Genomic DNA, 22837 nt, shown 5'->3' with positions numbered 1-22837 from the left:
ATGTCTAGTATGGCGATTGAAATAATGTTTTTAGAGAGTGTAGGCACAAAAAAACAATTATGTAAATACAACTCAAATCCATTAGGCAAAGCTAAAACATAAGTTCCTTTGGATTCGGCCGCTACTCGAGCTCCATTTCCAAGGCTTAGATCCACATCTCCCTTGCTAAGCTTCTTCACGTCTCTTAAACCTTGTAAATGACTACAAAGGTGAGAACCACAACCGGTATCTAGTACCCATGTCGTAGTGGAAGTATAATTTATATCAATAACATAAATTTCCTTAGGAATTTTACCTTTTGGAACGATGATTCCCTCCTTTATATTTTGCAAATATACGGGACAATTCCTAAGCCAATGTCCCATGCCATAGCAATAATGGCACTCATCATTAACTTGCTTGAAGTTTTTGATTTTCTTTCCCTTCTTCTTGAAATTTTTGCCCTTTGAAGCAAGAACTTGATTGCTTGAGCTCCCACTAGTTATGGCATCTTTATCTTCCAGAGACAAAGACCCTATAGATTGTATGAGGTAGTCTTCCTGAGACGGGCTCACACGAGATCTAGTAGTAGTAGGTGGTCTAGTAGAAGTGATGAAGTTAAGGTTTCCATCCGAACCTATCCCAAAATGAAGTTCTCTAGTGATGTCGAAATCATTGTTGGAGCAACGTCGTCAAAAACATTGTGGTAAGACTCAATAGTTATCGGTGCGGTAGCATTTGATGGATTCATTGTAATGAACTACAAATATGGAGGAAAAGGAAATATTAACATTTTGTCTTTTTAAATCATTCTTGTAATTAAATTAACAAGATATGAACATTTATATAGTGACCTCTACCCAACTATTATAAATGATTCCAAGACCCAAATTCATATTAACTTAGGGCACGGTGTGCCGAAATACCCTTTATTAACATAACTCGGTGGATTAACCTCTTAATCGATTCTACTTTCAGAACTCTTGGTCGATAAAATTTACATCAATATTTATATCTAGCCCGAAACACATCCGGAAATCGTCGTGAATACTTTCGTTGAGTACAACCCAAATTTCGAATAAATGTGTCCATAATCCAAACCCATATTAAATTAGGGCACGGTGTGCCGAAATACCCCTCATTAACATGAATTCGGTGGATAGACATTTATCACCCACTTCCCCTACGTAACAAGGTTTGTACCCCGGTAGGGCCGAGTGCACTCCCTCGCGAAATAGGTTTTCATGGTTTCTACTATTTGGTAAGGCTATGTCTCAATTGATTGTTTTAGCGAGAGGTCATGTCAATTTATTATCTATCACGTTTTAAGTGAACTAAAGCGGTGAAATACGATAATTCTAATTGACACGGTCGAAATACTCGATTAAAAGATAATGCATGTTTTAGTTATGACGATTTAGCGATGCATGTGACATATAAATAAAATGCAAGGCATAAAAATAAATCCTAGTATGGCCTTCCTAAAATAGAAAAAACTATTTAACTATTACATATTCTGAAACCAACTCCATTGGTCCTTGAACTTCGGTTATGGCACGTATTTCGAGGTAACACTGTCTTTATGTATCGCCTTCTTGAAGAAATCCGTCTTTATGGAACTCCGGTAAAATAAAATTACATAATAAATTACATAATTTCCTATTATACATATGTAATTAAAATAAAAATAACTTCTATCTATTAAATTACAAAACGGTGATACGAGATCACAATAAAATACAACCGAATCGATATTCCCATACATTTCGGGTAATATCAATTAAAAACTAAGGCCATACTCTAAGTAAAATTACATAATTCAAAAATTACATAAAATAAAATTATGACAATCATAAATAAAATGCAGCATTATAATATGTATGAACATGCCCAATTTTATGCTAAATCGCCTTTAAGAAGCCAATATCGTATATTAATAGGTTTTTACGGATTTGCGTGATTCAACGTTTTTATAATCACAAAAATTACATAAATTCATATTTATGCACAAGTTAATTACCCTAACCTCTTAGGACTCAAAATGTTCAACAAACTTAGGTTAAAATTTCGTAAAATTATCGGAAAAACTATGTTGCGGTTTATCGGATTTATCAATAAAAATCATAAAAACATGAGAAAAATTATATTCATCAACTTTTCAATTTTATATCTGAAACAGATAATAAAATGCAACATGTGACGTTTTTCCTTAGTCATGGAGTATGTTTTAGCAATTATTTACTAATTAAGTCACTATTTATGCTATTTTTCATCAAAAATCCATAAATCATGCATAAAGACTTCAATATAGCCCATTATTTTACACACATCTTGTAAAATTGCATGTGACAACATACTAAATTTCTATGATCATATTCGAAATTTATCTCTTAATAACCTATTTTCCATCTAAATCCGATTTTAAACATGAAAAATCCATTTTTCGAGCATAAGAACTCCAAAAATTATGAAAATTTACAGGTCGTCTAAAAATAATACATGTGATAACATATCCAAAAATCACTGGAAAATTCGAAGTTTAGCTAATTTTAGTCCGAAAATGACATTTTAATCATAAAATCACATTTTTAATGCCATTATATTTTAGGACCAGAAACTTAACATGCATAAATTTATTTCGTGATATTTCATAATAACACAAATTTACATGTTTTATATGTTAATCGTATAACTCGGAAAAACTATAACCGATTTGCATGCAAACAACCAAGGCTCTTGATACCGCTTGTTAGAAATCTAGATCTCTTTACTAACATATTCATATATGCTATGATTTTAATTTAGTCATAAATTAAAAGAGTGATCTTATGCATGCAAACTATAAGTAAAATAAAGAAGAAATCTTCATTCTTACATTGTTATTTTCGGATCAAAGGGCACAAAATAGTTCTCCTACTCTTTTGTTCTTGAGCTCTCCTTAAATGGATGAACAAAAAGGATACAAGTATAGTATCCCTCCCAAGGAATAATACCCAAGATATGCTCTTAATAAAATTAATATTATCAATACTAGAATAACATTAATTTAAATAAAATGACCCAAAATATTTTGGTCCTCTTTGGATTTCGGTCAAGAGGAGGAAGAAGGAGGAAGAGAATATTTTTTTCTCTCTGAAAATATTTTTATGATATAAGAATGAATTGAATTACACTAGATTTTGCATGTAGTGTATGTTAGAAAAATAAGAGAAACCCCTTGGCTCCTCTTATGACCAAAACCGGGTAGGGTGAGGGGATTAGGCCAATGCATGGCATTTTGTCTTACCCATAAAAGTAGGCATGTAAGAGTAGGTACTTGTGTGATGATTATCCTTTTGAATAAAAATAAAACACACTAAATACTCTACTCCACCCTTATATTTCGGTACATATAGTGTAACATGGAAAGTCCATTTTACACATTTTTTTGTCAATATGTCACATGTAACATGTTCTATGACATTAGTGATCGAGGCCATTTCGTGTTCACAATTAAGTATATGTGGTCGTTGGTCAATGGTCGATACAAAACACAATTTATACTTCACAAACAACTCTACAATTAGTAAAGAGGCAAGTAAAGGTCGGATCCCAAGGGACGGGTATTGATATGAGAATTCTATTGTAACTAGTAGTGTCTAGGGGTGTCACAAATTGAGTTGGTGTAGAAGGTCACTAAACTAAAATAGCAATGAAAATAAACTAGCAAGATGAATAAAATAAGGGGTGTAAACAATTGATTAAAGGCACTAGGGTGTCATGGGATCATAGGGGAATCATGGGATATGATCATACAAACATGTTCTCAAATTATAAGCAAGCAATTATTGTTGTGATGGATTGAGTTGGGTTATATCTTACAATCCTAGGAAAGTTTGGGTCCCGGAGCCGAATCGATTAGATTGTACAACACCTACAAGTCGACTTAATCTTTCCTACTCAACACATGCATGGTCTAACAAGACTCGAGTTGGGTTATGTCTTACAAGTCTCATTGAAAAGATAGAAGATGATAGTAAATGCAAGGATTCATAGGCTTAGCATTTCATCAAATATAACATGTGCATGTATTAAGATCAAAACAAGCAAGCAAATAAGATATGAAAGCATATTGATTTAAGCATGAATCATTCCCCATGATGGTTTCCTCTAATCACCCATTAAACCCTAGCTAAGAGACTACTCACTCATTATCATGTTGATCATGCTAGCAAGGTTGTCAATCATACCAACAATATGAAACATGATGAATAAATGAAAGTAATTAACAATAATTAAAAAGGGATTAAGAGATTATACCTACTAATGATTCCAATAATAAAGCAAGAATAATAGAAGTACTTGAATCCTAGATTGAGAGGTTGTCAATCTCCCAATAATAACCCAAATAATCTTCAATTACCCAAAATAAAGGAAGAGCAAGAGAGAGATTAAAGAACTAAAACTTGGATTAAAACTTGATTAATACTTGATTACAATATTGAAGAGAGATTTGATTGATATTAACTACACTAATTATTGATAAGAAGAACATGCTCCTCTAATTAGCCTAATGGGGTATTTATAGTGAAAATTAGGGAGGATGCATTAGGGTTAACTAAGGGCTAAACTAGTAATTACACTTTTTAAGTTGAGCAAGGAGGACCCGGTATTTTTCGAGAGAAGGGCTTCTCTTTTCGTAGCTTGAAGAATGAAATCCGTCTTTGTGGAGGAATCCGTGCGGATTAGAGTCGGGACGGCCGGATTTGGCTGTGCAATCCGAGCGGATTCAGGAGAGGGACGCTCGGATTGTTGAGGGGGAATCCGAGCGGATTCCAAGGAGGGACGCTCGGATTGTCTTTGGGCTGGACGGGCGGATTTGTCCGCAATCCGTTCGGATTATTGGTCAGCGTCAATTCTTCTTCTTTTCTTCCCTTTTCTTCATAAATTCCTTGGGGATTTCCTTGGGGACGCAAGGATCCTTTCTCAACATTGTTCTTCTACTATGATATGTACAAAGGCCTTCTAGTCTTGTCTCTTCTTGATGCTTGGTCATTGAATACAATCAATTTAGCCTCGTTTTGCCATGAAAATGCAAGATTCTTACTCCTTTCCTACCAAGGGATCAAAATCTCAAAGAATATGCAAAACAAAGAACTAAAGATAAGAAATGACCCAAATAGGCACTAAAAAGCATGGGAACAAGGCTAATTCGGGGGCTAAATATGCGCTAATTATGGTCACATAAAATATCCCCAAACCGAACCTTTGCTCGTCCCGAGTAAAGAGGTGACAAAGACTAGGACCAAAACTAACCTATCCTAATATTAATAGCCGATATGAGACAATTAGCGGGTCTCACTCCGCCCCTTCAACTCACAACAAGACAACCATGAGGTAGGATGCCTTATTGCAAGGCAAGGTGGGTCTTGCCAAAATGGCGACACATCCAAACATTAAAGCACATAAAATCAAGTAATGGATGCATCTACAAAAGAATAGCCACTTTCCTCATCTAAGTGGCGGAAATTATCTACAAGGGAAGCAATTCAAGGGTACACAATCCTTCATAGATGCAATTTGCTCAAACTACTAAGCCTAGAAGGATACCAATAAATCACCTCCAAGTTGTGTCAAGCTAGGGTACCTTTGTCCTCAATCGTTAAATGCTTTTGTCAAGAGTAGACTCCCTATGGTGTTAGAAACACTGGTGGATCGCGGAATTCCCCCTCTTGCCTAGACAAGAAGAAGGGTCGTCCCCTTTCTACCATGCACAAAAATTGATACGATGGATAAAGGGATCAATAGATATTTGAGTTTCATTTTGGGAGTTTGCTTTTGTTTTTGTTTTTCCCCCCAATTTCATGTGGCATTTGACATTTGAGAACACTTTCTTTTTGCCATTTCTTTTTGATTTTTGGCATTTCAATACTTGACAACTTTTTGCATTTTCTTTTGAACATTTTCAAAGTCACCCCAATTAGTAACGAGGGTGCCTTGTTTTTGAAGCTTTTGGAGTCTATTTTTGCTCCTCTTTTCATTTGATGCAATTTTGCAAACGTTTTTTCACTTTTCATTTCATTGAACTCAAATTGATTTCTTTTTTGTGCCCATTCCCTTTGATGACAAAAATATGGTAGAACATGGATGAATGATAGATGGATGCATGGTTTCAAGGGTCACCTTGGAATAAACGGTAGCCAAGGAGTTATCACACCACAAGGTACTCTTGACTAGGCCTTAAACCATGGGTCAAAGGATACTAGCATGACACATCCTAGGGTGTTTTACAAGTATTCTAACAAGCAAAGTCTTAAGAATAAAAAGCATCTACTAGGGCCTATATACACTTGTCAAGTTTCCCAAATAGACGGTTTCGCAAAATTTTTCTAACATGCAAACTACATGCCATGATGCAACTAACATATACACATCCTAATGCAAATGATTCTACCAACTAATATGCCATATAAACTAAATGCAATCCTAAATTCACATTGTTTTACCGCATCAATCAAAATAAAGCCACATAGTCATTAATATAAAGAGGAAAAAGGAGATTGGAAAGATCATACCATGCGGTCTTCAATATCCTCATGTCTCGGATGTGGCGTAGTCAATCAAAGTGAACAAGGATAAAACAAACACAATATATATAAGACAATATATACAAAGGAAATGAACTTGTTTTTGGTTTTTCAATTTTTCAATTTTTATGATTTTTTTGAAATTTTTCAATTTTTATGGGTTTTTGAATAAGAGTTAAATGTTAGAATTCCCATCCCCACACTAATATGGGCATTGTCCTCAATGGCCAAAATGATGGAAATTATGCAAAGATGATGCATGATTTCTATACTAAATGCAATTCTACACTAAGCTATACTACATGATGCATGGTTTTTGTTATGACGGAGAGGATAATTTAGATTACCTCCCGTTGTGTATGCATCAACTTCCCCAAACCAAATGAGACACTATTGCTAATGTTCAAGGATGGGTATAGTTCATGCACACACTATGCTATGCATGAGGCTAGTTTTGTCATTTTGGATTTTACAAATGGGAACAATAAAGAACACCTCAATGGTACCGAGGTGTGAGTCCTTTGATGTTGCTAGGACTAAACCAACAATGATCAAAATGAAATAAAATACAAAGAGATATAGACAAACCGTGGGAGAGTAGGAATCTCCAAGGCTTGCTAGTCCTCCATCATGCTATCATCATCATCACTTCCCTCATGAGAAGTGGTCACATTGCCACTTTCCTTGGCACTTTCTTCTTCATCTTGTTCATCATCATCTTCACCATCTCTTTCTCCATCTCCACTTGCTTCTTCCTCAATATTATCATCAATTTCTTCTCCATTTTCAACAACCTCATTGTCTTCCACCACATCCCTAGATGCACCCGGAAACAAGGCTTCTATATCCGCCCAACTAGGCAAAGGACAAGATGGATCAAGGAGTCCTTGCCTAGCTAAATGTAGGAGGGGAGGATATTGAGCCAAATATACATTCTTCCGATCTTCATAAGCTTGCTTGTGCATGGCTTGCATAAGAAGAGTAGTCTTTCCCAATTTCAACTCCTTCCGGTTTGAACTCTTCATACACAAAGGGGTAAGGCGGTATAACAATGGAAGAGGAGGGGGTTTCATGATCACCATTTTGTTGTTGAATGATGTACTCGGCTTCTTCGGATAGGGGGAGTAGATAGTTGGTCCGGTGGACACTTAGGCGACAAATCTTCGAGGGTAAGGTGAACGATCTAGCTTCACTAGTTAGCCATCCATATTTAGTGTCAAGGGGGTTATGGGCAACCCACTTGAACTTGTTAATCATAATGTGCATATTAATAAGATGGCCACCTTCCTTTGCTTTGTACTTCTTATCCTTATTGAAATTAGGATCAAAGTGCTTAGCTAGGACCGTGACTAGGCCGCCATTGACAATAACGGTCGTACCCTTCTTCCCATTATCAACATTAAGCCATCTATCAACCAATAGCCTCAATGAATTGAAAGGCTTGGTATGGATTCTTCCGACATTCAAAGCCGATTCAAGGAGAATAAAATCAAGTCTTGTGAAATGATTGGTGTCTTTCCTAGCAATTATGGTATTTCCCACAACTTTGTGCCATACTCTTATGCCCGGATGATGGACCAAAAGAGCACGACAAGCATGAAAATCATCAAATTTCTTCCCGGAGATTGCCTCCCAAAGAGGCTCGGGGTCATACTTCCCATAATGCTTAAGATATCTCGATTCATCGCTAAGACCCAAAATTTCACCTAATTCCTTAAAGGTAATGCGTCTACTAATGTTAGCTAGACGAAACTCAAGATTTTCCCTATCCTCAACTTTGGTGACTTTTAAAGAACTTAAGAATTCCAAGACAAGGGAAGGGTATGTCAATTCCTTTGTTTCAAACAATTTCTTCAAACCCATGGCATTGAAAAAGGCTTTTGTTTGTTCAAGAACACCCAATTTCTCCAAAGCATCTTTAAATATGAATTTGGTGGATTGAATTGATTTCATAGCAAACTTGGCAAATGTCTTTCTATGGGTATCGGAAATAAAAGTTACCTCCGGATAATGCAAGAGTTGATCGATTTCCGGAGTAGAAGGTGATGCTCCCATAGAAGTTTGTTGTTGTTGTTGCACTTCCAAGTTTGGTGTTGATACCACCATTGCCAAAGCTTTCTTTGTTTGGAGAGCTTTTTGCCTTTGAGAGAGAGCCTTTGCCTTTGGTGCCTTTGTTGCTCCCTTTGTCCTTGCCATTTGATGAACTAACCAAGAAAATAATCAAAAATCTTCAATTTGTAGAATGCCCAAATCGATTTGAAGGTGAAAGGCTTTGCCTTTATGAAAGCAAAAATCGACTCAAAGGTTGAAGATTTTGTTCTTGGTTTTGATTTTTATTGAAGATGGAGTGATTGATTTGTTGTTTGAAGGATGGTTTGATTTGATTTTGGTGGATTTTGTTGAGGGTTTTTGTTTTTGTGATGGAGAGGATGAGGGTTTTGATGTTTAGGGTAGTGTTTATGAATGAATGAATGAAGGAATGAAGGTGGGAGGGTATTTAAAGAAGTCGAAATTTTCGAAAACGCAGGGGCAATCCGTGCGGATTAGGCCCAATCCGTGCGGATTCTGCAGCTTCAAAATTTTTTTAAGCTCGCCTAAAGACGGGGCGGATTCTGGGGAATCCGCTCGGATTCTTCTGTGATGGGACGGGCGGATTTGCTTCAGGACGGACGGATTTCAGTCCAGAGAAATTTCTTTGTTTTCTTCAGCTGCAAAGACGGGCGTCTTCTTCACAAGACGGACGGATTTCATGAGACGGGCGTCTTTCCAGAAATCCGCTCGGATTCTTTAACAGTCAAGAAATTTTCAATTTCAGCTCAGCTCAGGACGGGCGTCTTTTGGTCAGGACGCTCGGATTGTTGAAGACGGGCGGATTTGGTACAATCCGCTCGGATTCTGGTCCTTTGTACCCGGATTCATTCCATTCGTGCACAATGCATTTCCCTTTACCATTCTTCCATTCTTCTTCATTTCTTGTGTTCTTCATTGTGGGGGCACTACTAAGGCATGAATAGCCTAGGCAATTCCCATCCCCACACTAAGGTAAAGCACTACACATCAATTGAAATCGTTAGTCCCTCCCTCACTTCTCTCTTACATGACAATTATTTTGATCAAAGTAAATAAAAATCCAAAAATGACAAAAAATGCAATACAAGAATTGAAATGTAAGTTAGGGAGTTAGAAATATTTACAAGTGGTGGTTTAGGGAGGACTCCACCAAACTCTCATTCTTGATGAGATGTCAAGGGGGCATGTTCAAGGTGTTGTTGATGTTGCTCAACACCTTGAAGAAGTAATCAAAAGCTTGTTCATTATTATGGTAGAGGTCCTCAATAGACCGTGGCCCTTGTTGTTGATCATGATCGATGGCATGCCCAATATAGGGATTAAAAATCCCTTCAAACTCGTCGTCCCAAAGACCACAAACTTCATTGAGTTGATCATTGAAAATCTCTTGCTTAGATGGAGACAACTCTCCCAATTTCTTCTCTTGGCCAATGAGGCCTTCCTCTTCTTCCTTGGTTGATTTTGATGAGCTTTGCAAGCTCTCCTTGTCACAATTCACTTGCTCTTTGAATGGAGCATCTTCAATTTTCTTCCTCCATTGGAGTTCCGATTTCTTCCTTTCATCTTTTCGGCTATAATGATCAATCATGAAACATGGCTCATGTAAACGAGGAGCTCTCATAGTTTTGTCAAGATTAAAAGTTATGCTTTCATCTCCCACTTCTAGAGTGAGCTCTCCATGTTTCACATCAATCACCGCACCCGCGGTGTGTAGGAAAGGTCTTCCTAAGATGATTGGAATGTTGGAATCTTCCTCCATATCAACAATGACAAAGTCCACCGGGATGAAAAACTTCCCAATTCGCACGGGGACATCTTCCCATATCCCTAATGGTGTCTTCGTCGATCTATCGGCCATTTGAAGTGTGATATTGGTGCGTTTAAGCTCTCCCATTCCCAACCTTTTACTCACCGAGTATGGCATGACACTCACACTAGCCCCTAGATCACATAAGGCTTTGTTGATCGTCGTGTCGCCAATGGTACACGGTATTGAGAAGCTTCCCGGATCCTTTAACTTTGGAGGTGAACTCCCTTGAAGTATTGCACTACTCACCTTAGTGAAGGCGATAGTCTCAAGTTTCCGGATCGACTTCTTCTTTGTGAGGATATCTTTCATGTATTTTGCATAGGCCGGTACGTGATTGATTAATTCCTTGAAAGGAATTGAGACTTCTAAGTTCTTCACAATTTCCATGAACTTTCCAAGTTGATCATCAAATTTGGGCTTGGCTTGACGACTTGGAAAAGGAAGTCTAATCACAATGGGCTCCTTCTCTTTGGCATTGTCTTCATTTTTCTTTGAACTTTCTTCTTTTGATGATTCCCCTTCTTTGGGGCTTTGCACAATTTCTTCCTTTTCACTAGCTTCCACAACTTCATCCTCAACTTGCTTCTTTGGTGCTTCGTATCTTGTACCACTTCTCAAGTGAATGGCACTAACCGTTTCATGTCTAGGGGGATTACTTTGAGGTGGTAATTGCCCCTTTTGTCTTTGTGAGCTTGAAGATGCTAGTTGAGTCAATTGTGTTTCCAACATCTTGGTGTGAGCTAGAATGTTGTTGATGGTGGTGTCTTTTGCTTGGCTATCTTTTTGCATTTGAGTGAAAAATTCTTGTTGATTCTTTTCCATTTGGAGGACCGCTTTTTGGACATCAAAACCTTGGTCATTTTGGTGATTGTATGGATTTTGATTTTGGTAACCTTGGTTTTGATTGTAAAAGGGCCTTTGATTTTGGTTTCTCATGGGTGGTGGAGTGTATGTTGTTTGAGGGTTTTGAACATTTTGGCTTTTGTATGAGAGATTTGGATGGAACTTGGTGTTTTCATTGTAAAAATTTGAATAAGGGGTACCACTTTTGTAAGCTTGGAAAGCATTAACTTGTTCGGTTGTTCCCCTACACTCACTTGGGTCATGACCCAAAGTTCCACAATTCTCACATATCCCACTTGGGATTGATGAGGATGCCGTCATGGCATTGACATGATGCTTTGATGATTTCGAGTTTTCCTCAAGTCTAGCCATAGCTTGTTCAAACTTCAAGTTGATTGTGTCAATGTGAGCACTAAGTTGAGCACCCAATTGAGTAACAGAGTCCACTTCATGCTTTCCTCCTCTAGTAGCCTTGCGAGGTCTACTATATTGTGAATTATGGACCGCCATTTCCTCAATCTTGTTCCATGTTTGATTGTCATCAACTTCGGTGAACATTCCATTTGATCCCATATTGAGAATGTTCCTTGAATCTTCATATAAACCGTTCCAAAATTGTTGCACCAAAAACCATTCGCTAAGTCCATGGTGAGGACATGAGCGACAAACACCTTTGAACCGCTCCAAAGCTTCATACAAAGATTCTTCATCCCTTTGCTTAAAACCCGTAATTTGAGCTCTTAGCATGTTAGTCTTGTCCGGTGGGTAGAATGTTTTGTAGAAAGCTAGAGCCAACTTCTTCCAAGAATCTATTCCAAGGGTGGCCTTATCAAGGCCCTTCAACCATTGCTTTGCGGTGCCGATTAACGAAAAAGGAAATAAGACCCATCTAATTTGGTCTTGAGTCACGCCCGTTTGAGAGATAGCATCACAATAATCGCAAAAGGTTTCCATATGAGAATGAGGGTCCTCACTAGGCATTCCCCCGAATTGGCTCCTCTCAACTAGTTGGATGAAGGCGGACTTGGCAATAAAATTACCGGTGAGATGTTGCGGTGTAGGAGTACCATTTGGTAGATTCTCCTCGGTGGGTATAGAGTGTGACGAGAATTTAGGCATTGTAGGTGGATTTTGTGGGATATTGTGTAATGGGTTTTCTTCTCCTTCTATTGCGAAAGGATTGACAAACTCACTAGTGGGTTGAACAACTTCACCAACACCTCTCAAATTCCTCCTAACAAGTCTCCTATTATTCGTCAAGGTTCTTTCGATTTCACGGTCAAAAGGTAACAAATCACTTTGTAACCTTCTAGACATGCAAAATATCAAACAACTCAAAAACAATTAGAACAAACCTTGAGGAGTTTTTACTTCCCCAAGGTTAAAAAGACACAACTAATAACAATAAAAGAAATCTTAAATCGATTAAACACCGTCCCCGGCAACGGCGCCATTTTTGATCGAAGCCATTTCGTGTTCACAATTAAGTATATGTGGTCGTTGGTCAATGGTCGATACAAAACACAATTTATACTTCACAAACAACTCTACAATTAGTAAAGAGGCAAGTAAAGGTCGGATCCCAAGGGACGGGTATTGAAATGAGAATTCTATTGTAACTAGTAGTGTCTAGGGGTGTCACAAATTGAGTTGGTGTAGAAGGTCACTAAACTAAAATAGCAATGAAAATAAACTAGCAAGATGAATAAAATAAGGGGTGTAAACAATTGATTAAAGGCACTAGGGTGTCATGGGATCAAAGGGGAATCATGGGATATGATCATACAAACATGTTCTCAAATTATAAGCAAGCAATTATTGTTGTGATGGATTGAGTTGGGTTATATCTTACAATCCTAGGAAAGTTTGGGTCCCGGAGCCGAATCGATTAGATTGTACAACACCTACAAGTCGACTTAATCTTTCCTACTCAACACATGCATGGTCTAACAAGACTCGAGTTGGGTTATGTCTTACAAGTCTCATTGAAAAGATAGAAGATGATAGTAAATGCAAGGATTCATAGGCTTAGCATTTCATCAAATATAACATGTGCATGTATTAAGATCAAAACAAGCAAGCAAATAAGATATGAAAGCATATTGATTTAAGCATGAATCATTCCCCATGATGGTTTCCCCTAATCACCCATTAAACCCTAGCTAAGAGACTACTCACTCATTATCATGTTGATCATGCTAGCAAGGTTGTCAATCATACCAACAATATGAAACATGATGACTAAATGAAAGTAATTAACAATAATTAAAAAGGGATTAAGAGATTATACCTACTAATGATTCCAATAATAAAGCAAGAATAATAGAAGTACTTGAATCCTAGATTGAGAGGTTGTCAATCTCCCAATAATAACCCAAATAATCTTCAATTACCCAAAATAAAGGAAGAACAAGAGAGAGATTAAAGAACTAAAACTTGGATTAAAACTTGATTAATACTTGATTACAATATTGAAGAGAGATTTGATTGATATTAACTACACTAATTATTGATAAGAAGAACATGCTCCTCTAATTAGCCTAATGGGGTATTTATAGTGAAAATTAGGGAGGATGCATTAGGGTTAACTAAGGGCTAAACTAGTAATTACACTTTTTAAGTTGAGCAAGGAGGACCCGGTATTTTCTAAGAGAAGGGCTTCTCTTTTCGTAGCTTGAAGAATGAAATCCGTCTTTGTGCGGGAACGTGCGGATTAGAGTCGGGGACGGCCGGATTTGGGCTGTGCAATCCGAGCGGATTCGGGAGAGGGACGCTCGGATTGTTGAGGGGGAATCCGAGCGGATTCCAAGGAGGGACGCTCGGATTGTCTTTGGGCTGGACGGGCGGATTGTCTGCAATCCGTTCGGATTGTTGGTTAGCGTCAATTCTTCTTCTTTTCTTCCCTTTTCTTCATAAATTCCTTGGGGATTTCCTTGGGGATGCAAGGATCCTTTCTCAACATTGTTCTTCTACTATGATATGTACAAAGGCCTTCTAGTCTTGTCTCTTCTTGATGCTTGGTCATTGAATACAATCAATTTAGCCTCGTTTTGCCATGAAAATGCAAGATTCTTACTCCTTTCCTACCAAGGGATCAAAATCTCAAAGAATATGCAAAACACAGAACTAAAGATAAGAAATGACCCAAATAGGCACTAAAAAGCATGGGAACAAGGCTAATTCGGGGGCTAAATATGCGCTAATTATGGTAACATCAATTAGGTGTATAAAATGTATTTTTAACAATTAAAAATCAACATATTAACAAAATATGTCATTTATAAACATAACCTAGTAATTCATAATTATTTGTACCGAAATAAATTCCCGAGTTATAAAATACAACATTCTGTATTAATAATAATCAATTCATTCTGTTTCAATTTGTTTCTGTAAACAATAATTTCATCTAAGTAATAAAGCAATTTGACCACTTAGACCGTATCTTATTTAATCAGATTATAATGATATACGTAAATTTTACTTCCAAAATCGTCTGTCAATTTTCAAGTAATTTAATTAACTCGTAACGTTATATGATCAATTAAATGATCAATTAAGAGTAATATCCTTTAGGTATGACCTAGGGGATCAACTGATCACCACCGTCGCACGACAGTAATGTCAAACTCTAGTCAGCCAATCATTACCGATATGTGTGGACTAGTTGACAGTAAAAATACTTCCCAATTGTATTCTTTAAAATGAGACTTAAACATGTGATCATCATGATCAACAGTTGTGGTCGCATTATTATCGGAGGACACATATTCCAACAATAAAGTGATGTTGAGTTGATGAACTCTCCTAAAGGAATGTCAATTACCAAGTACACTAATCAAATCTAAAACTATTAGTCAATCTATGAGATAGTCCTCCTTATACTTCAAAATCATTATTTGTGTCTCATAAGCTATCTTTGAATATCTAGTGTACTTATTCTAAAGATAGAGTGGGAGAAAAATGAAGACACAAAGAATACAAAGAATGATTTGTATACCTAAATAAAAGGTATACATGAATAGATGAGATCTATGGTCTCGAATAGATGAGATCTACATGACAAAAGAGACCAAGTGAAGTAATCAAATGAATATGTTCTTAAGATAACTACACGAGGAGACCAAAAGAAAGTTTTGGAAGAAAATGACATATGAAAAGACTTAACAAGAGATTTGGCTAGTTTATGAACAACATTTGACCAAGAGTTTGAACATTGATATTTACTTAAGAGCCTAAATGAAACAAAGTTGCATCCTTGAAAATAAATGAGATTTATTACTAAAAGTTGCAAAGAAAGATATGTCGATATCTACAAGAGCTAAGTTAATTGTTAATCATGCTAGTGTCATTACTTAACCTCATTATGAAAATAAAATGGTTAAAACTCCTTCCGGAAAAGGGTATTTTGAGAAGGACGTACATTAAATGAAATTCACATTTAAATAATGACATTGCTACGCATCATTATAAAATGAATGAGTTAGAGATTAAAATCTCTTTCCATAAGTTTAAGACTGAGATCTTTTCAAAATAGGTATTTTGAAAGGATATGCTGGGAACATATATGGTTTTAATCTTAATAACTTGGCAAAGCGAAATGTATTTAAATTCTTGAAATGTTTTGATTGAGTAGTCAATTGCGAAATATGTGGAATTGAGTGGGAGTTTGAAATTATCATGTGAAGACATGGAATTTAGTGGGAGCAATCATCTTGTAAAATTTATAACTCATTACTCATTGAGAATGACGAGCTAGTAGTATCTTTCATAAAGAAGTATTTGAGTATTCAATTCTAGATGAAAATGGACTATGATGAATCCAATCACATCATGGGATGTTGGATAAGTATTGAGATATATACACATCAAATCAACGAGAAATGTAGGTTATTCATATCGATGAAAATGGAATTACCATAAGCAATCATGGTCATTCATTGGACCTAAAAATGGTTGATCTCATGATTAAAATTACTAATGTTTCCGCCATTAGAATAATCATGAACATGTCCAATAATGAATCATATGCTTAAAAACATGATGACTCATTGGTAAGCCATAGAAGAATCGTCATGAATTCTCGAGCAGAACTAATGAGCTATTCTAGTGTTTAACAGAACACTCTATTATGTGACAAGAAGTTGCACATATTGAAGTTCGAACACACGTAAGGATTTATGAAAATCCTAAGCTATTCAAGCTAAAAGGAGAAATAAGAAGTTGGAAAGATTTAGTTATAGTAAGATGTTACTCAAAACTAATATTTTCTAATATGCTAGGACTTATGAGAAGTGCTAGGCTAATCATCTTGACAATTGTTGCAAGACCCTACAAAACGTATACCTAGTACATTGCGAGTTGGTAGAACACTTGACCAGTGCAAGTTATATCATCCACCATAATTCGTTGGTTATGTGATAAACAACAAGAAAGTTCTTTCAAGATAAAGAACCAGAACCTAGGTCGGGAATCTAGATGTGTACTTGGTAAGGTTCATGCTATGTGAGACAAACATGAAAATGAAGGAAAATGCAATTCAAGAGTTTGATCACATGGACACATTATACTTTGTTACATCCAAACGGGTTGTAGAGACAATTGAACCCCGTTAAAGTGAACACAGATTAGCATTGTATTCGCCCATAGTCACTTATATGAGGTGACGTCTCGAAGTGACTAGAGTGTGATGCGATTGATGGCAAGTTCAAGTGCCATGGAGTCATGTGAGATGACTAGTCGATCACATAGGCAGACTGTTAGGAACACTTTGTCGGGCCTAATGACCGCTTATAGAGTTCTGGCAAATTTATAAAGCCTGGTCGTGGCGAGAGCTACTATAGTATTTTAATGAGTCGATTCTTTTGACTAAAGACTGTTCGTCTAAGGTGGCACAGTTTCAGATTAACTTTGATTTATGTTACTACGACCTTCGTAAATGGGGTCAAATGGGCATATTTTGGGTTATGATGGCTGTGGCTAGTCGAAGGGAATAAATGCGATAGGAATTGTCCACCCCTTGTCAGGGTTATAACAATATCTCAGGGCCACTCGAGGAGTAATGAACTGGAAATGTGTGGTCACGCTCGGAAGGTATCTATGGTAGATAAATCTGGTCAATCAGTTATTCTCCAGATCGAGGAAATTACTCTCGATATGATCACTTGTAAGTACGACCCGAAAGACACCTTGCATTGAGTGGGAGATAGTAATAGGACAAGAGAATTGGTGACGCACACTTGTCGAGGACAAGTGGGAGATTGTTGGAATATGTGTCCTCCGACAATAATGCGATCACAACAGTTGATCATGATGATCACATGTTTAAATCTCATTTTATGAATACATGTGGGATGTAATATTTTACAGTCAACTGGTTCACACATATCGGTAATGATTGACTGACTAGAGTTTGACATTACTCTCGTGCGACGGTGGTGATCAGTTGATCCCCTTAGGTCATACCTAAAGGGTAACACTCTTAATTGATTATTTAATTGATCGTATAACGATACGGGTTAATTAAATTACTTAAAATTGACGGACGATTTTGGAAGTAATATTTACGTATCTCATTATAATTTGATTAAATAAGATACGGTCTAAGTAATAGAATTATTTTGTTACTTAGATGAAATTTTTGTTTACGGAAACAATTAAAATGGAATGAATAAATTATTATAAATACAGAATATTGTAGTTTATAATTCGGAAACACTTTTTGGTACAAGTAATTATGAATTACTAGGTTAATTTTATAAGTGACATATTTTATTAATATGTTGATTTTTAATTGTTAAAAATACATTTTATACACATAATGTCTTGGAACATGTTACATGTGACAAATTGACAAATAATGTGTAAAATGGACTTTCCATTTTACACATTATGTGCCGAAAATAAGGAGGGAGTATTAAGCCTAATTATGTTAATTATGTTAAGTGGAAAGCATAATCATAAGACCTAATACATAGCCTTGCATGCCTATAATTCTTGGAAAAAATTGAAGCTCATGCATTGGCCATACCCCCTTCCCCATACCTGGTTTCCCAACCATGCAAGCAAAGGGTTTTTACCCTTTATAATCACTATAATGCACATAATATCATTACTAGTGTGTGTGCATTATTTTTGTTCATCCAAAAACAACTTATAGAAGTTTAGAAAGAGAAATAAATACTCCAAAATTCATCTTCTCTTGGCCGAAAATTCAAGAGGACAAAACAATATTTTGGGTCAATTTTTATTAAGATTAGTATTGTTCTAATAATAATAATATTAATCTTTTAAGAGGTTATCTTGGGTATTCATCTTTGGGAGGGATTCTATCCTTGAATCCTTGTTCTTCCATTAGAAAGAAAAGCTCAAGAACAAGTGAGTAGGAGAACTCATTTGTGCCCATATATCCAAAAACTCAATGTAAGAATGACGATTTCTTCCCTTTTTTAATTATGGTTGCATGCATAAGATCAAGATTTAATTTTATGACTAAATTAAATATCACATATATGAATACGTTGTAAAACGAGATTAATAATTTCTAACAGTGTATTACCTCCCTCAGGGGGTAATGTATAACTTTGGTTTTTGGAATATCAGGGGACTGGATAGCCCATCTAAACAAAACAATATAAAGAGGTTTTTACATCATCACCAGATTGGGTTGTTTAGTCTCCTTGAGACAAAGGTTAAATCTTTGTCTCTAAATAATGTAAGAAATAATTTGTGTGCATCTTGGAGTTTGTCTACCAATACTTCTTATCATAAAGGTGGTCGTATTTGGATGTTGTGGAACCCTTCAATGTTTAGTGTTAATTTCCTTGATTATAGTTCTCAGGCTATCCATATGAAGGTTAAAAACTTAGGCACTGGGTATTCTTTCTTTTGTACCATAGTGTATGCTTTCAATGATGTGAATGCAAGAAAAGCATTATGGAGTGATTTAGGTGCTTATAGTAAAATTTTTAAGGGTCCTTGGGTCATTTGTGGAGATTTTAACACTGTTTTGGTCCCTTCTAAATGATTAGGTGGCAAATCTACTTTTGAAGAGATGGATGACTTCCAGAGGTGTGTATCTGATTTTGGTGTTACTGACTGCCCTGCTATTGGGTCTTATTACACTTGGGCCAATAAGCAGGAGCCCTCTTCAAGAGTATTTAGTAGATTGGATAGAATGTTGGTGAATTCATCTTGGTTACAGGATAATGCTTCTGCCTATGCTCATTTTTATACTGAGGGTACTTTTGACCATACTCCTTGTGTGGTACAAACTCTTGGGGATTTTGATAAACCAATAAGAAGCTTCAAATACTATAATATGTGGAGTAAGGCTGCTGAGGTTAAGACTTGTGTTAGTCTGACTTGGGCTAAATACTGGGATGGCTCTCACATGTTCAATCTGGTAAAGAAGCTGAAAAGTCTTAAATGGCCTTTGAAGCAGCTCAATAAGGATAATTTTGATGATATTGTTAATACCACTGCTAAAGCTTAGGATGAATCTTGAGTTTTTACAGATGAAACTTAGGGATGATCCTCTGAATGCCGCCTTATTTGAACAAGAAGTGGAAGCTAGTAGCAGTGTCAGATTCCTGGACCAAGCCTGTCATGAGTTATTATTGCAAAAATTAAAAGCTACTTGGGTGGACAAGGGTGATGACAATACTAGGTATTTTCACAACATCACTAAGGGCAGGCAGGTTAGAAATAAAATTATCAAAGTAGAGGATTCCTATGGGCAAGTGTGTGAGGAGCCTCAAAAGATTCGGGAAGCCTTTCTAGATTTTTATGTTAAGCTCTAAGGGACCTCTGAGGATGTGCTGAAGTTAAGTTCTCAAGTTATCAGAATGGGGAAGGTGTGTACAAGTGCTCATAGGGGCTTACTTATGTCTCTTGTCTCTGATGATGAAATTAAGAAGGCCATGTTCTCCATTCCTGGTCATAAGGCAGCTGGGCCTGATGGCTATTCAAGTGCTTTATTTAAGGATGTTTGGGATGTTGGGGTCTGTTTGTAAGGCCATCAAAGATTTCTTTCACTCTGGTAAGTTGCTTAAGCAACTTAATCATACCCTCATCACACTCATTCTTAAATGTGCAATGCCTCAAAATGTGGCTCAGTTTCGACCTAGTTCTTGTTGCAATGTTGTATATAAATGCATCTCTAAGCTTCTTTGTAATCGACTTGCTGAGGTGTTTTCTGAACTGATTAGTGATAATGAAGGGGGATTCATCAAAGGTAGGAGTATTGTAGAAAATATTCTTATCTTCCAGGATATTGTGAGATTGTATAATAGGAAGTCAGTCTCTCTTAGGTTTCTCATGAAGGTTGATCTGAAGAAAGCCTATGATTCAGTCAACTGGGATTTTTTAGAAGGGATGATGGTTGCCTTGGACTTTCCTGAGCCCTTTGTTGCCTTGGTTATGGAGTGTGTTAGGACTGCCAGTTATTCCTTGGTCCTTAATGGTAATATTTTTGGTTTTTTCAAGGGTAAGAAGGGTTAAGACAAGGTGATCCCCTGTATCCTCTCCTGTTTACTATATCTATGGAATATCTGAGTAGAGTTTTGTCCTATGCCACTGAAAGTATGGGATTCAGGTACCACCCTCTGTGCAGTAAACTTAAGCTCTCACATTTAATGTTTGCTGATGATCTACTTTTGTTTAGTAAGGGTGATACTGGGTCTATTATGGTACTATTAAGAGCCATTGCCACTTTCTCTAGGGCTTCTGGGTTGCAGATGAGCCCCTCCAAAACTAATGCCAATTTTAATGGAGTGCCTGGGGGAGTTAAGGCTGATATTTTGCAGATAGCTGGGTTCCAGGAAGGGATATTGCCTTTTAAATATTTGGGAATCCCTATTACTGCTGGCAGAATGACAAGAGTTTAGTGTCAAGTGTTGGTTGAAAAGCTTACTGCTAGAATTACCAGCTTTGGTACTAGGCACCTTTCTTATTCTGGTAGGTTAGTTCTTGTTAATTCAGTCCTCACTTTTTTATACTCTTACTAGATGAATATCTTTATCATTCCCAAAGGAGTCTTGAGTAGACTGAACTCCATTTGTAGAAAATTTTTTATGGGATGGGACCATTGATCATATCAGAGTTCCTCCTATCAGTTGGGAGAAAATATGTTCACCAAAGAATGAAGGTGGACTTGGTATTAGTGACAACTTTGTTTGGAATTCTACTGCTATTGGTAAGTTAGTGTGGTGGGTCTATTTTAACCTTGATAAGCTGTGGGTTAAATGGGTTAGACAGATTTACTTAAAAGGACAAGCTTGGCCAGAGTACAAACACATTGGAGACTTGAGCTGGGGGTGGAAATCTATCTGTAGGGTTAGAGACAAGCTGAGCCAGGGCTATGTTCAGGGGAAATGGGTGTTGGATACTAAGGGGTATACTTTGAACAGCGGTTATGAGATGTTACGAATTAAGTATCAACCAGTAGTGTGGCACAAAGCAATTTGGAATCATTGGTGTGTTCCTAAACACAGATTTATTTGTTGGATGATGGCTTAAACGCTCTGCGAGGTTAAAAAAGTGTTGTTTATGCTTGGCATAAGTCCTGATGATCTTTGTTTGCTATGTGGAAATGCTACTGAGACACATGTGCATCTATTTGAGCAATGTGCCTATAGTAGAAGTATCTTGTAGGAAATGGCTATGCTTTGTCAGATATCTCTCCCATATGTGAATCTCTTGCAGTGGGTCTGGCAACAGAAATGGACAAAAGCTTGGAAGGTGATTGTGTTGTGTGCATTCATGGCCTGCTATTACCAGATTTGGATGATGAGGAACAGGGCTCGTGTGGAGTTTAACTTACCCAGGCCGGCTGTTGCTTTCCATCAGGCTAGGAATAGTGCAAAAATGCGTATTAATGTGCTCAGAAGTCAATTGGATCATTGTACTAGAACTTGGGTAGAGAGAATTGATTTATGTAAATAGGGGTGTGTCCCTATTTGAAATTGTTAGTTTGTAAAATGGTAGGTTGTAATAACCTTTGTTTGTGCTTAATGGATACTTACATTTCACCAAAAAAAAAACATTGGTTTTGTAATAGTGTTACTCTAATACCTACACCAGATGTGTAACACCCGCGAATTTTCCATTTTAACATTTATAATTTAATTAACCATTCTATGTCTTATTTATATTTTAAATTATTTAATTTAATTAATTTCATTATTAAACATGATTTTTATAAATATTATATTTTTAAAGTTTAAGTTATACAAAATAAATATTTTGGTCGGATAATAATGATAATAATAATAATATTTCCCGTCTTGAGTTATAGTAAGCTTGAGACGAAAATTCTAGTGGAAACCGACTCAATTTGAATTGTTGGGCTTTATATAACTCATGGGCTTTTCCCTTCTCTTTTCCCTTCACAAAACCCCCAACTAAACCCTCACAACTCCATCTCCCTCACTCCTAAATTCTGAAATTTCCCAACAAACACACAACTACAACACCATTGTTACACAACTTCCACCTTCTTCACCAAATTGGCCATAAAACCTTCATTTCTCATCGGTTTTCAACGATTTTCGCGTCTATCTCTTCCTCT

General features: G+C 36.7%; 1 protein-coding gene and 1 non-coding gene across 2 annotated transcripts in view; both read left to right on the top strand.

The window, feature by feature from the left end:
- LOC141619622 (uncharacterized) overlaps window positions 1-19762 on the top strand; it is a 40087-nt gene extending 20325 nt beyond the window's left edge. Inside the window, exons 4-5 of the mRNA XM_074436642.1 lie at window positions 18836-19217; window positions 19299-19762. Coding sequence (XP_074292743.1) covers window positions 18836-19217; window positions 19299-19762 — 846 coding nt within the window. The remainder of the gene's footprint in view (window positions 1-18835; window positions 19218-19298) is intronic.
- LOC141624426 (small nucleolar RNA R71) lies at window positions 11909-12015 on the top strand. The gene has a single exon (XR_012534233.1). It is a non-coding gene; the product is annotated as a small nucleolar RNA R71 (small nucleolar RNA).
- Window positions 19763-22837: the final 3075 nt, after the last annotated feature.

The sequence above is a fragment of the Silene latifolia genome, chromosome X, assembly GCF_048544455.1.
Source record: "Silene latifolia isolate original U9 population chromosome X, ASM4854445v1, whole genome shotgun sequence".
Classification (NCBI taxonomy): domain Eukaryota; kingdom Viridiplantae; phylum Streptophyta; class Magnoliopsida; order Caryophyllales; family Caryophyllaceae; genus Silene; species Silene latifolia.
This window is presented reverse-complemented; position numbering and strand designations above follow the sequence as displayed.